Source organism: Petaurus breviceps, unplaced genomic scaffold, assembly GCF_028583685.1.
Source record: "Petaurus breviceps papuanus isolate PSGF00001 unplaced genomic scaffold, PetGlider_PUasm1.0 37, whole genome shotgun sequence".
Taxonomy (NCBI): Eukaryota; Metazoa; Chordata; class Mammalia; order Diprotodontia; family Petauridae; genus Petaurus; species Petaurus breviceps.
Genome location: NW_027186296.1, coordinates 72,792,758 through 72,807,128, shown reverse-complemented (window position 1 = coordinate 72,807,128; position 14,371 = coordinate 72,792,758). Strand labels below are relative to the sequence as shown.

At 38.1% G+C, this 14,371-nt stretch overlaps 1 protein-coding gene across 5 annotated transcripts in view; it reads left to right on the top strand.

The window, feature by feature from the left end:
• The window catches only part of ADAMTSL3 (ADAMTS like 3), a 567,766-nt gene that overhangs the window by 443,294 nt on the left and 110,101 nt on the right, over positions 1-14,371 (top strand). For all 5 annotated transcript variants that reach the window (XM_069098697.1, XM_069098694.1, XM_069098696.1 and 2 more), the window contains exon 17: positions 10,592-10,721. In XM_069098697.1, coding sequence (XP_068954798.1) covers positions 10,592-10,721 — 130 coding nt within the window. The remainder of the gene's footprint in view (positions 1-10,591; positions 10,722-14,371) is intronic.

The window sequence follows — 14,371 nt, the reverse complement described above, 5'->3', positions numbered from 1 at the left end:
AGGAAGGAAGGAAGGAGAGAAGGAGAGAGGGAGGGAGGGAGGGAGGGGGAATGATTATAAAGGCAAATAGTCCTTAGAAGAAATTTTTTTGTCAGAAGGCCAGGGTTCAAATTCTGACTTTGCAATTTCTGGGACCTTGTTCAAATAATTTACCTTTTTCAAGTTTTAGTTTCTTCATCTATAAGATGAGAGTTAAACTAAATGCCCCTCAGAGAGCTTTTCTAAATCTATGAACCTCTAGACCTCAATAATTCCTGAGGTTGTCCCTGTTTAAGCCTAGGATAATACCTGATATTCAGAATGATCAAGTAATAGTTAAATTATGTCTGTGTAAAAAGTCAGGAAAGTATATAATGCCTTTTTAAAAACTGTCTATAATAATAATTTTTAAAAAATATTTGGTTAGCTAGAGACCTTAACTGGACAGAATATTAATTCCCTAAGAGTTCTGAATGGGTGAGGCTTAATTGTATTTTTAAGGAATTCTAGTTACAGATCAGAATATACATAAGTATATATGTATGTACATGTATGCATATAGATATATACATGCACATATACTGATAAACTTTTGCATAAAAAATGTAACTGGCCAGGGAAGGAATGGTGATAGTTTTTGCAAATGACTAGGGAAAATTTTACATTTGAAATCAGGAAACAGTGTTGTGACAATATTTATTCTTGTGTATCAGGTCGATTGGTTTTTATTAAAGGTTTGTAATTAACTGGCACTAAATTTAGCACTATGTATTGCTATCAAAAAGCATATAAAATTGCTAATGAAGGCAGCAGGGGCTTTACAGAAAAGTCAGAGGAAAGAGTTGGCCTTTGTAAACAAATATGTATGTATAATTATCTCCTTTTTTTTTTTAACCATGACTTCATTGGAAAACTGCTGGGCTGGAACATAACAAGTGTTTATTTTAAAAATCTACCACATCATAAAAAATATCATGACTCTTTCATGTGAAATTGAATGCATTTAACATTTCAAAGTGTCTTCATACTCTTAAAGCCTTTACCCAACAATTTGCAACATTTTGTTGTAATTCCCACGTTTAACAGTTTTATCTTTTTCATTCATTCAATTCAATTCATTCTGCAGGTTTTTCTCAATTAGCTACTACATGCCAACCACCATGTAAGGTACTGAGGACCTCAAACAAAAACAAAAATAAAACGGTTTTTGCTTTTAAAGGAACCTCCAGTTCACTTGGAGATAAGCATTTATAGTGATAAGTAAATATGCATATATGTGTATCTGTATATCTATAGAGACACGTATAGATGCATGTTTATATTTCTCTACCTACATGTATCTATGCCTGTATATTTGAATCTATGTAAATACATATATGCATATGCATATGTATGTTTACACACACGCATGTGCATATGTGCATATATACACAGAGATACATACATATATACCAGTGTACACATATATAAATAAATATATACATATAAAAATTTCTGAAGTGGTATAATGGGAATGTAAATTTTAAAGATCTTCCCTGCCCCTAGGCTAAAGTGCACATGGAGCCTGGGATGGGAGGCTTGTTTTTCAGTAGATACTTTTTGATTGGCCAGTGGGTCCAAAAGGTTGTTACATTCTCTGAGCCAGGAAAAGGTTATATAAGCCCTGATGTGTAGCTTTGTTTTGGGGCTTATTTTGAGAAATGTTCTGTGATTTGATCAGATGAAACTCTGGGAAGCCGTTGTCCAGGGCCCCCTGACTTTGAAACCCAGATGTTGTTTGGTATGGATGTAATGGTTGGACAATTTGGAAATCTGTCTACTTGATCTGTTTCTGTCTTGATAATTCTGTCTGTATATTCTGAAGTTCAGGGTGCTGACCTCTTTCCCCTGAACTAGGTAAACAATACATATTTGACTAATTAAAGTAAGCTTGTTAACCCATTTTGAGTTGCTTTCCTTTGACAAAGTGCATCTGAGAACCTGTGGTGGCAGCAACCCTGGGGACACTGGGGTGCTTGCCGCTACAGGTGGAAAGCACTAACAACCTGGGGAGATCCACCAGTTATAGGAGGTCACACTTGAGCTGAACTTTGAAGGAAGTTAGGAATTCTGTAAGGCAGAATTGAGGGAAAAGTATATTAAAGCATGAGAGAAAGCCCATGTAAAGACACAGAGAAAGATGGGAGATGGAATGTTAAATTTGGGAAACAACAAATTTTGTCTAAAGCATTGAAAGTGAATTATGTTCAATTATCCTCAAAGGTAGAGTAAAATCCAATTGAAAAAGGCTCTAAATGCCAGATGGAAGACTTTGTACTTTATATTAAAGGTAAGAGGGAACCATTAGAGTTTTATTCACTATATGAAATGCTTTAGACCTTCACTTTAAGAATATTCAATTAGTAGTTGTTTGGAGAATAGATTGGAGAGAGTAGAGATTAAAAGTGGAAAACAATTAGGAAACTCTAGCAATAGTCCAGGCTAGAGGTAAAGATGCCTGAAATGAGGGTGGTTGCCATGCAGGTAGAGAGAAGGGTTTAATGGGAAAGGGATTGTAAAGATAAAATTAAAAGCACTTGGCAATGGATTGGTTATGGAGTTAGAGGGAAAGGGACAAATGGACAGTGACTTAGAGGTTGTAGATCCAAGTGACTTATGGTGGTACCCTCAATAGAAATAGGGAAGCTCAAATGAGAGGTAGTTTTGGGAGAAGTAGTGAGTCCTGTTGGGTGCGTGTTGAGCTTGAGATGCCTCCTTGTCATACAGATAGAAATGAAAGAGATTCAGTTTGAGACATAGGTGTATCAGCAATGCCATATTCACAATGCCTATAGAGATTACAAATATACTGATATAATTATCCATCACAAAATACGTCAGGTTTGCCATTTGGGGAAATAAACTAGAAAATTTATTAAGATACCAAAAGTCTGAGTCCCAAAACCAGAAAGTGAAAGCCATCAGAGTAGTTATGACATTGGCACAGGTAGATAAAGTAGAAAGCACCCACATTTTCAAGCCTTTAAAACAGAACAGGCTACCTCAGGCAAAGGTCCTCCTCTCCCCACTCACAGCAACCACCCAGCGTCCTGGAAGAGCACTCCCAGCAGCTCCGGCCCCTGGCAGTCCTCAGCAGGAGTCCCAACTCAAAAAAAAAAAAAGGCAACTGCCACCAACTGCCAACCACAGGACCGTTAGCTCGGCTTTTCACTTTCTCTTGCTCTGCTATGTCAGCACGTCCATGGGGCATGGGAGATCTTTAAATCCCATAACCCTTACAATAGGTCAGGAAAAAGACTGCACAAAAGTACTTCTGGGAAGGCACATCCACTCTCCTTTGAAGAGGAGGACTATGAGCATGGAACACAGCATTATAATGGTGGACTTCTTCCATGTTTTGATTATTTTTACTAAACTACTTACTTTTTCCTTTTTTTTTTTTTAACTCTTTGCCCTAAAGGATAGTAGGATAGTTCTTTGAGGAGAACGGAGGATATATTGAACCTAGCACTATAAAAACAAAAGAATTAAAAAAAAATTCTCAAGTGCTTCATGGAAGAAATTCTGGGTTCTCAAAGGTTAATTCAGCAGAAAGCAAGTTCTGGAAGATTCTACCAAAGTAGAAAGACTAAGAGTACACAGTCTTAGCAATAGGCTGAGGTTGTTGTTCAAGAACCCAACGTATAGAAAGACTCACCATCAAATTAGCTACTAGGAAGTGAAATTTTTGGCCAAAGTGACCTGAAAGTGATAAAGAGAGAAAATAACAAGTTGTTCTTTGTAGGTCTTTTCCATTTCCACAGTGATGGGCAGAATGTTGGGAAAAGGAGGAGAGAGTATTAAAAATCACATAATTTTTCATTGTATGCAAATATAAAATTGACTGTTGATTCTTAATATGTGAGTCCTTTATACAATGAACACTGAGAACCCACTGATACTCGATAACCTGACTAGACTAACCGAACCATATCCCTATTGATAATTTCACTATAAAGGAAACCAAGAATCATGAAATTGTAGCCAGATAAACTTGGCTCATAGGTTCTACCCAAGAGAAGCTAAGGAAGAAGTCTGTTAAATTCATTATGTGCAGCTAACAGCAACAAGAAGCATCCTTTCATGGACACTTGATCATTTCTCTTTGCTGTAGTTATTTTAAATCTTGAGGACCAAGTTAAGATAATTGCAGCACATGTTCTGACACCTGTTGCAGAGAATAAATATGTAGGGAAAAATCTATTTATGTAACTTTATGAGATCCTCTAAATTAAGTCAATATTTACCCTGATACCTGGTGACTTCAGTGTGAAGGTAGACACTGGTGAGGATGCTGGGACTATTTTGGAAAATATGGCTCCAGATCAAAGATTGAAAGAGGCCACAGGCTTCTAAACTGCTTAGAAACCTCACATCTGTAAATCACAAATACTCTCTTCAAAGAGAGAGCTCAAGGCACCAGAAATGGAAAGAACACTAAATAATGTCATAAAAACTGAAATTGATTGTATCTTGACAGAAATTAGCTAGTTATGCATGATGTGGGAATGACTTTCTTGTTGCCATGTAGTCAGACATGGCTAAAGAAAATAAACACTCAATTAAAAGAAAAGATAAAGATGAGAAGACATTATGTGATTTCAGTGGCTCTAACTCAACCTATTTCAACAATCGGTTTACTCTAAAAGATGAAAAATGTACCAAAGTAAATATTTTAACTCTCTCACTGTTTTTAGAAGAGTTTTACTGACCTCCACAACAAAGAGGTCAAAAAACCCCAGAAGCCACCTCCCTAGCCAGTAAATGCTTCTGAATCTCCTTGATAAGTAGAGAGGCATAAAAGCCAAGGGAAACATCTCTTCACAGTATAAATTGATTTGTAAATCATTATAGAGGTGAATGACTTAAAAATATGAAAAGCATCATTTCACCAAAATCTGAAAGGCAGAGAAGAACTAAGAATATTGGAAGCATTCATAGGTGGAAATCAAAGGAAAACAACCAATGGATATGAAATGAAACAGATTAATTGGCATTTTTAAGACAATATGTTATCCTTAGCAGTAAGTGTGAAGCCTTTATATTTTCTCTCTGTCTCCTTGGTATCCAATGTGCTATGTGTAGAAGTTAAAATGATAAATATGAAGTTGAAAATGGAAAGTGCAGATGGACTGTATGAAATACACACAGAATAAATTAATGTTGACAGAAACGCAATTTAAAAGGCATTTGAGATCATTTTTTTCAGTTTATTTCCAAAAAAATAAGTGTTGTGAAAGAGAATAGATTATGGATGGTGCTGTTACCAGCTTTTAGCAGTGGGAGGGTGGTGTGGTGATCAGCTGTTCAAGTACTGCTGTTTGTCTCTCACCTTGGTATTAACTCATTGTGCATATGTGCTTCCTGGTATAACTCTCCTCCACTCTAGGAAGTAGTATCAAAGTATTTTGAAATTCTCCTTATCCTTTTATTAGTGACAAGCCCCCAGTCAGAGACAGTGGTTCTAGCAAAACACGTCAGTGTATTTCTGCATCTTTTCTCTGGGGATCTATCCTCTTTGGTTGCTTCCTCCCACCTGCATTTCTAATAAGTACACAAGAGTAGCAAAGGCCTGTGGTTACCACTGTTTATAGGCAAAATAAATGTCTAAAACAAAGAAAGCCTTTCCCTGTGTTTGATGGGAAAGGATTTAGTCTTCCATGAGATAGCCTAAGGGGAGAATGGAGATACAGGATTACCATCTTTGGGTCTATAATCTAGCATTTTCCCCAGGCCTCCATGTGCCCTGGTGATCCAAACAGCCTTGTTCCCAAGCCCTCAATCAGTAATTTAGTGAAGTGTCCTATGTTGTAAATGTAGTAACTTTTCCCTTACTAAGCAGACTCAGATGTAAGTCATCTTTTATATTCTTTTGATGTGTCTTGTGCTACATCGTCTTTAAGTTCAGGCTACCATTTATATAGTGCTGTAAAGTTTGCAAAGTGTGTTACAAATATTATCTCATTCTATTCTCACAACCACCCTGGGAGGTAGGTGTTATTATTAGCCCCATTTTACAGAAGAAGAAACCAAGGCAAATGAAGGTTAAATGATTTGCCCACAGTCTCATGGCGAGTAGCTGTCAGAGGTGGAATCTGAAGTTAGGTCTTTCAGACTCCAGGAGCAGCACTCCAGCCATTGTGTCACCTAGCTGCTTCAGTGAACTGGATTCTGATGGCAAGAGGATCATCTGAGTGAGGACAGGCATGAGTCATAGAGAGAGTGATGGAGAAGTCTCTAAGAGGGGACTTAGGGCCTTCTTATGGGTTCCAGGTTTCATTTCTAGGGCTCCGAGTTACAATTCTAACACTGATGAAAAGTATCATAAGAAGAAGGTGGTATTTGTGTAAAGTGGGGGAACCGCAGATTGCTTCAGAACTCTGGAACTTTGAAAACCTTTGAAAGCTCTGGAAACTGTGCCACTCAGTGAGTGAGTCCCCTGAATATCTTGGTGGGGAATTCTGGAAGAAGGTACTTTATTTCATCTAAGAGAGCAGTATTTTTTTAAAATACTAATGCCAAAACAAAACCATGAAGAGTCTTAGTCATTTAAATACATACATACTTATGTGTTTGTATACATAATATAAATACACAAAAATACAGCATATATACATATGTACACACAGATATACATACACATATACAAATACCACATATATGTATATATGCACACATACACATGTGTGTGTATAGTTCAGTCATTTTTTAGTCATGTCCAACTCTTGATGACCCCATTTGGGGTTTTCTCTTAGCAAAGATCCAGAAGAAGTTTACCATTTCCTTCTGCAGTTCATTTTACAGATGAGGAAACCAAGGCCAAGGGGGTTAAGTAACTTGCCCAGGGTCATATAGCTGAGGCTACTGCACCACCTAGCTGACATAAACACACACACATACACATATGCATACATATACATACACACGTGTGAATACATACATTATACAAATAAGATATGCAACCATTGTATCTGTAAATATGCAACTCCAAACTAATATATGTATACGTATAACTATATATTAACACATATATATAAACACAAATACATATGCATAAATACATAACAGCTAGTTAGTTTTACACACACATACATACATTAGTATGGAGCTGCATTATTTCCAGATACAAAGGTTGCATTGTTCAGTTTGTCCAAGGTATATTTGGGACTATTTGGGACTAACTAGAAGCAAACCCTTTCCTGGATTACAAGAGAATTTAATTATAGAAATACAACAAAAGGCACTTTATTTACCAGGATGTCTCAGCAGATGCTGCTATTGGCTCTCTCCTCTGCAGCCAGAAGATTTAAACTTTAGGTAGTACTCAAGAGAGGCCAATGCTGCTTGTAGATGGAGGAAAGGGTGACGATAGTGAAGCAGTAGGTTCAGACCTGCCCTTGGGCTGGGTACATCACTGACGTTCCAAGTCTGCAGATACACAGAGCACGGATTCAGAGTATACTGTACCTGCTCCAGGACTTAAGCAGTGAAATTTTAGAAAGGGTTAGTCTCCAGCTCCTAGAAGGTAAGTGAGGAAGCAAGAGCAAAGGCCTGGAGATGGAACATAGAGCCTCCTGTGTGAAAAACAGCAAGTAGACCTGTACCCCAGAATGCTAGGAGATGCATGATGTGTAAGAATGAAAAGTTTTCCCCTTCCTTCAAGGTGGCCTCATTTTAAGGCTCCACCCACTTGATGAAGATGAAAACCCAGTGGAGCTAACCCCTGTGGAATGGCTGCCGTCCCCCCACCCAGGTGACACCATTTCAACTGGAGACATGTATGCATGTCACTGGTGGCTTCTCTGCCTGGCTTTCCCCAGGACAGATGACTTGCAGGTTCCCTTTGCCTGGCCTAGCATTCTTCATCTTAGGTAGTGTGATGGCTAGAATACTGACTCTGGAGTCAGATGAATTTGAGTTCAAATCCAACCTCAGACACTTACTATGTGACCCCCCAGGCAAGTCTCTTAAACCTCTTTACCCCAGTTTCATCGTCTGTAAAATGAGCTGGAAAAGTATCTTTGTCTTTAGTATCTTTGCCGAGAAAACCCCAAACAGGGTTTTATGAAGAATTGGACATGACTAAAAAATGACTGAATGATAATCTTTATGTTCTAACTATGAACTTCTGGTGTGCCTGTTTTTCATTACAGAAATTAATTTCAAGGGGCGGCCAGGTGGCTCAGCGAGTAAGAGCACCGGCTCCAGTGTCGGGATGACCCGGATCAAACCCGGGCTCAGATACTTAGCACCACACCCAGAAATAACTGGCCGTGTAACCTTGAGCAAGTTACTTAACCCCTATTGCTTTAAAAAAAAAAAAAGAAATTAATTTCACTTGATGGAACAAATCGTAACCTTAAATGCTTTCTTGCAATGAGGTATCTCCTCCTGATGTATTAAGATTAGACAAGATTTCCATGATGGAGAGTCATGATGTGAACTCTTTCTGACAGTCCTGTAGGTACAAAAGTCAGGTGAAGAGTCACATGAGAAACTCATGTTCATCATAAATACTTATTTACCACTTACATAGAGGGCATTCTGGCCAATCTCATTGTATCATAGAGGAGTTCCAGCTGCTTCTATTTGCAAATGACATATGTCAATTGAGGTGATCACACTACAGGTTCTTGTAAGTGAAATCTATGCTCACTCAAAAGAGACAGGCTTAAGAGTTAATTTTCTGTTATAAGCCTTACTTGTATTTTCTCCCAACTGGAAGACTAGCCCACTTCCACATAAAGGTGGACCCCAGTGCTGAATCTGAGTTGGGCCAATATCACAATCAAATTTGCAAATCATAAAGCACTGTATAAATCTGATATGATCAATGTGAGCTAATTTAACAAATTAAATTTGTAAATCGTAAAGCTCTGTATAAATCTGATCTATTTTAACAAATTGTGATCTAATTTAACAAACTCAGAGAGAAAGAGAGAGAGCGAGAGAACACCTCTACACACTACAAACAAAAGACATGAAGAACACCTTATTTGAGGTGCTTAACTTCCCTGGGCCTCAATTTCCTTATCTATAAAATGAAGGAGTTGGACCAGATGACATCTTTGGTTCCTCTCAGCTCTTGAACTATAATCCTATGAACATATTGCCCGAATTATGACATGCAGCCATATAGTCCCTTTCAATTAGATTTGTTTACAGGCAGTAGAGATGGATAGATAGTGGGAAGGACCCAGGAATAGAGATGGAGGTTAGGATAGATCCCAAGCTCTATTTGGACTTCTCTGATGAAATTTCTCAGCTTTAAGACTCTTTTCATTGCCTTATCCTCTTATTCACTGTGTAAACATTTCTATGTCCTTAATTTACTCTGGTTTGTTTTAAACATAGTAGACAAAAAACAATGCTTTTTGAATTTAACACTATGTTATTGTGTTAACTCCTATTTAACCTGTTTTCTGTCTTTCAATGATAAACTCTCTACTCACTTCTATTTCTTTTATATATCCCTGAAGAACCTAGTATATACCAACCATTACATACATACTGTAGATAGTTTTACATGTTTCTGGTTACCTGAAACAATATAGATTTTACTGTTCAACAAGTTGAGTGCAGAAGTTTACTATTTCCACAGCTTTTCTTTGCTAGCCAAAATACAGTCATTAGATCTGGAAATACTGTTTTATTTTCTTTTTACTCTAGTCTGTAATTTATATCTTATGTTTTAGGCCAGGATTTAAATTCCAGTTATTCAGGGTTTTTTTTTTTACCTCAAAGGAAAAGTATGTTTATAAAAGTTCATATTTAAGTCAAGAGAAGCTAATGGAGTGAAACTCTAAACAGTAATTAAAATTGTAATAATATGTAATTTGTAATTAAATTTTAATGGGGCATAATTTAAATTTATAAATGCAGTATATTCTGCACTTTTCCACTTCATAGTATTTGTACTAATGAATAGGGAATACTGTTTTCCCAACTTCTTCCTGCGTAAGTTTGACCCAGCTCAAATACCACTTTCTCCATTAGACCTTTATTGATACTTCCATTTGGAAATTTTCTTTCCTTCCTTAGACACGACATTACACTTGTACTAGTCTTATGTGCTAGACAGGTTCATTTTGTAATATAGTTATTTACATATATATATTCTATCACCTCATTCTAGATCAGAAGTTCTTAATTATTTTTGTGTCTTGAATCTCTTTGGAATGCTATAAATTCTCAGAAAAATACTTTAAAATGCATAAAGTAAAATAAGTAGGATTACAAAGTAAATCAATTACTTAAAATGTAGTTATCAAAATTTTTTAAATAAGTTCATGGACTCCACATTAAGAAGCCCTGTTTTAGTTGGTGAGCTCTGTGATTGCAAATTCAGTGTATTATTTTTAGTATTCCCCAGAGCCTAACAGATAATAGGCACTTAATAAATATTGTCTTTAATTTTTTCACTACCCAGTAGATCCAGAAATGCAACTTAATACTGCTATATTAAGTTTTTTAATTGATATGTTCAGTTTTCAGTCTTTTGTCTGATTTCATTTTTTGTCACAGCAGGTTCCTTTATCTGATGTATGATTTTGGGTATTTTTTTTTAAACTAGGCAAACGAGAAGCCATAGCTCGGTGTCTACACATCCAGACCCAGCAAGCTGTCAACGACACACTGTGTGACAAGGCCCATCGTCCCCCTGCAATGACTCAGGGTTGCAACACTGATCCCTGTCCTCCAAGGTATGTGTAGGACCTGGTACTCCTGGGACTCATGTGCCTGGGCCTTAATCTTTTGCTGTCATCAGCACTCAGAAGCTTCTGAAAGCAGAAGTAATGGAGCTGGGGTTTGGGTGTCTGCATACAAAAACCCGGATAGAGTCTCACTAAGAAAGCCAAGCCAGTCTGACTGTTTTACTCTCTAGCCTAGGGTCGTGTGCTTCCTGCTTGCCTTATTGGCACTTAGGACTGATTGAAAGGTGTGGTGAACACACAGGGTCAGATTTTTGTACTGCATGCACAGAGCTGCACAGGACATAAAGTACTTTTTATACCTGATTTTTCTTCATCCCTATAGCAGATAGAAGTAAATAGGGCAGATCTGAGATAAAATTATAAAGCCTGTGAAATTTATTTCCCATCTCTCTTTTTACTCCTCCCCTGCCCTGTTTTAGGGCATAGCTTCTTTCTCTTCAGCCTTCTTAGGCTCCCTGTACTTTGCCTGTTCTCTAACCCCATATCCCTATTAAAATAGGAACAACTCTGATGTCGTAGTTTTTCATCTGAAACTCATTCATATACTTACTGACTCTCCCATTGTAAACCCAGTAAATGACTTTCTCTACTGCTACATGAAGTTCAGGCATCATTGAACAGATTCATAGGGGAAACATTTCTTTGGGCAAGGGACCTTTCTTCTGACCTAAAATCATAATCTATGCCTAAACCTAATTTGAAGGGTAGCCTGCCTCAGTGAATTTAGGGAGCATGGGTAGTGGGGAGAGTTGGGTAAGAAGAAGGTAGGAGGGGTGTCTCCTCACTCCATCCCATAATAAAATCATCATCCACAGTCACATACTCTCTGTGTTCTTAGAGAAATCAAGAATTCTCTTTCCTAAACTAAACTACAAAAAGTTTAGAAAATACTTCTATTTAGATGTGTTGTAGGGGATGAGGCCTTTTACCAACATTCTTTCTGATGGTACTTATGCTGAGGGGAGGAAGGGACTCCCTATACCCTTACTAGATTCAGTGAAAGTCTAACCATCACCTCTAACTCCCTTGAAGATGAGGGTATACGCCTGTCCCTCCTTTCTTATTCAGCCCTGTGACATCCTCAGTATCTGATGCCCTAATACTGGATCAGTAGATGGCATAGTATATACGATGCCTGGCTTGAAGGCAAGAAGATGAGATTGAATCCTGCCTCAGGCACTTGCTAGCTGTGTAACCTTTGACAAGTCACTTAACTTTTATTAGCCTGCCTCAGTTTGCTCATCTTTAAAATGTGAAGGATAATAACATTTAACCTCACAGGTTTATAAGAATCAAATGAGGTAAATGTAAAGCACTTTGTGAACTTTAAAGTGAATCTAAATGTGAGCTATTATTATCATGATTATCTCACTACCCAAGGGAGACTGAAGTCAGTCCAAGGCCTGGAGAAAAATGTACAGTAGGGGCGGCCAGGTGGCTCAGCGAGTAAGAGCACCGGCTCCAGTGTTGGGATGACCTGGGGATTGAATCCGGGCTCTGACACTTAGCACCACACCCAGAAATTACTGGTCGTGTAACCTTGAGCAAGTTACTTAACCCTGATTGCTCATAAAAAAAAGAAAGAAAAATGGACAGTAATCCTGGAAAAGTAGAGTGGAATCAGATTGTGAAGAGCTTTGCATTACAAACAGAGAAGTATGTACTTTATCTGAGAGGCAGTAGGGAATCCCTGAAATTTCTTTATCAGGGAAGTGACATGGTCACACCTGTACTGTATGAATATCAAGCTGGTAGATGCATATAAGATGGAGGTAGTGAGGGAAGAGCCTGGAGGGTAGGCAAAGGGTGATGATCAGTTGTACTAGGTTGGTTTCTGTGTGAGTGGACAGAGGGACAGAGGAGAGCCCACATCAGAAGTGCGGTGGAGATAGAGATGATAAGAATGGACTGGATTTTGGGGGGGGGGGGTGAGAAGAGGGACAAGTTTGGAGGTAGTCAATAGGGAAGTTAGAAGAAGGAGCAGATTTGTGAGAAGAGATGATTTTTGTTTGGGCTAAGTTGAATTTAGACGATATTCAAATGGAAATGTTGGAAATATCTGTCAGGTAGTTGGTGATAAAGAAGTGAAATTTAGGAGATTACTTTGAAAGCATAGATGAGAAAAGGCCCCCAACAGAGGCTTAGAGGTACACAACATGTGTGTGGTAATGGGATATGGATGACGATCTCTCCAGAGAGACTGAGAAGGAATGACTACAGAATTAAGAGGAGAACAGTGTTAGAAAAACCCAAGGGGGTGAGACTTTCTGGAAGGAGGAAATAATCAACCAAATCAAACACATTAAAGTAGTTAAGAAGGATGAGGATTGAGAAAAGACCATTCTCTTTAGCAGTTAGTTTAGTAATCCTGCAGGGAGCAGATTCTCTTGAGTGATGAGGATAGAAGCTGTATTGCACTGGCTTGAGAACTGAGTGTGATGTAAGAAAGTAGATGTTGTAGAGTGTACAATTACAACTTTATCTGAGTTTTACTGTAAAGAAAAAAAGGGAGATATAAAATGAGAGCATGCTGAGTTGGTAGGGTCAAGGGAAGGATTTTGTTTATTTGTTTTGGGGATGGGGAAGATGTGGGCACATTTACAGGGATCAGGGAAGGAGCCAAGAGATAGAGATTGAAAATTAGAGAGAAATACAGGGGGAATAATTGTGAGGACAAAGTGCTATTGCTGGATCAAGGGAAGAGTTGGCCTTGGCAAGGAAAAGGGTTACTTTATTCATCAAAAATTAGAGGAAAGTAGGAAAGGACAAACTTAAAACGATGTACTATATGACCAAGACCACTTTTAGCTATAGTTTAATTATTCTCATTCTTGGCCAATAATCATTCTCACCTTGGCCAAGATGGCCAATAGGCTCCCACAAGCTAGATGGTTTGCAGTAGAAATTGTTAGGTCTCCAAGCCTTCCTACACAAAAGCAGAAATGAAACCTAAAATTCATGTCCTCCTTCTGATGCACCTAGGCATAATTTTTCTTAACTGGGTTTCACCCCTTTATATTTCACCACTGCCAACATTTTATAGGATTCTCTCTGTTACATATACAGTTCTTCCCAGAATAGTTAACTCAATCTACCCACCTGTGTTTCCATACCATGGAGCAAGTCAGGATGTGATCACCTTCCCAAAATAGAATTAGGTGGTCATTGAGGAGAGTACCTATTCCCAACTTAGATTCTTTATTGCCTAGTATTGCCCTAAATCTTTTGTTTTCTGCCTTATGAAGTAGTGTAGGTTTCTTCCTTGTTTAATTTAGTAGGGGGCAGCTAGGTGGTGCAGTGAATAGAGCACTGACCGTGGAGTCAGGAGGACCTGAGTTCAAACACTCAGACACTTGATGTTTTCTAGTTTTGTGATGTTGGGCAAGTCACTTAACCCCAATTGCTTTACCTAAAAAAAACAAAAACACTTAATTTAGTAGGCAATCCCTATCCCCTTATGACCAGATTTTCCTTTATAATCTTTGGTATATTAAGTATGCATTAGTACTCATAGATCAAAAGGGTCATGGTAATAACAAGAAGAGAGGACTGGTGGATAAGAGTACATAGGCAAAGATTAGGGAAACAGCCTTGAGATGTGGATAGGGGAAAGTATTTGGAAGCAAAGGAAACTTAAT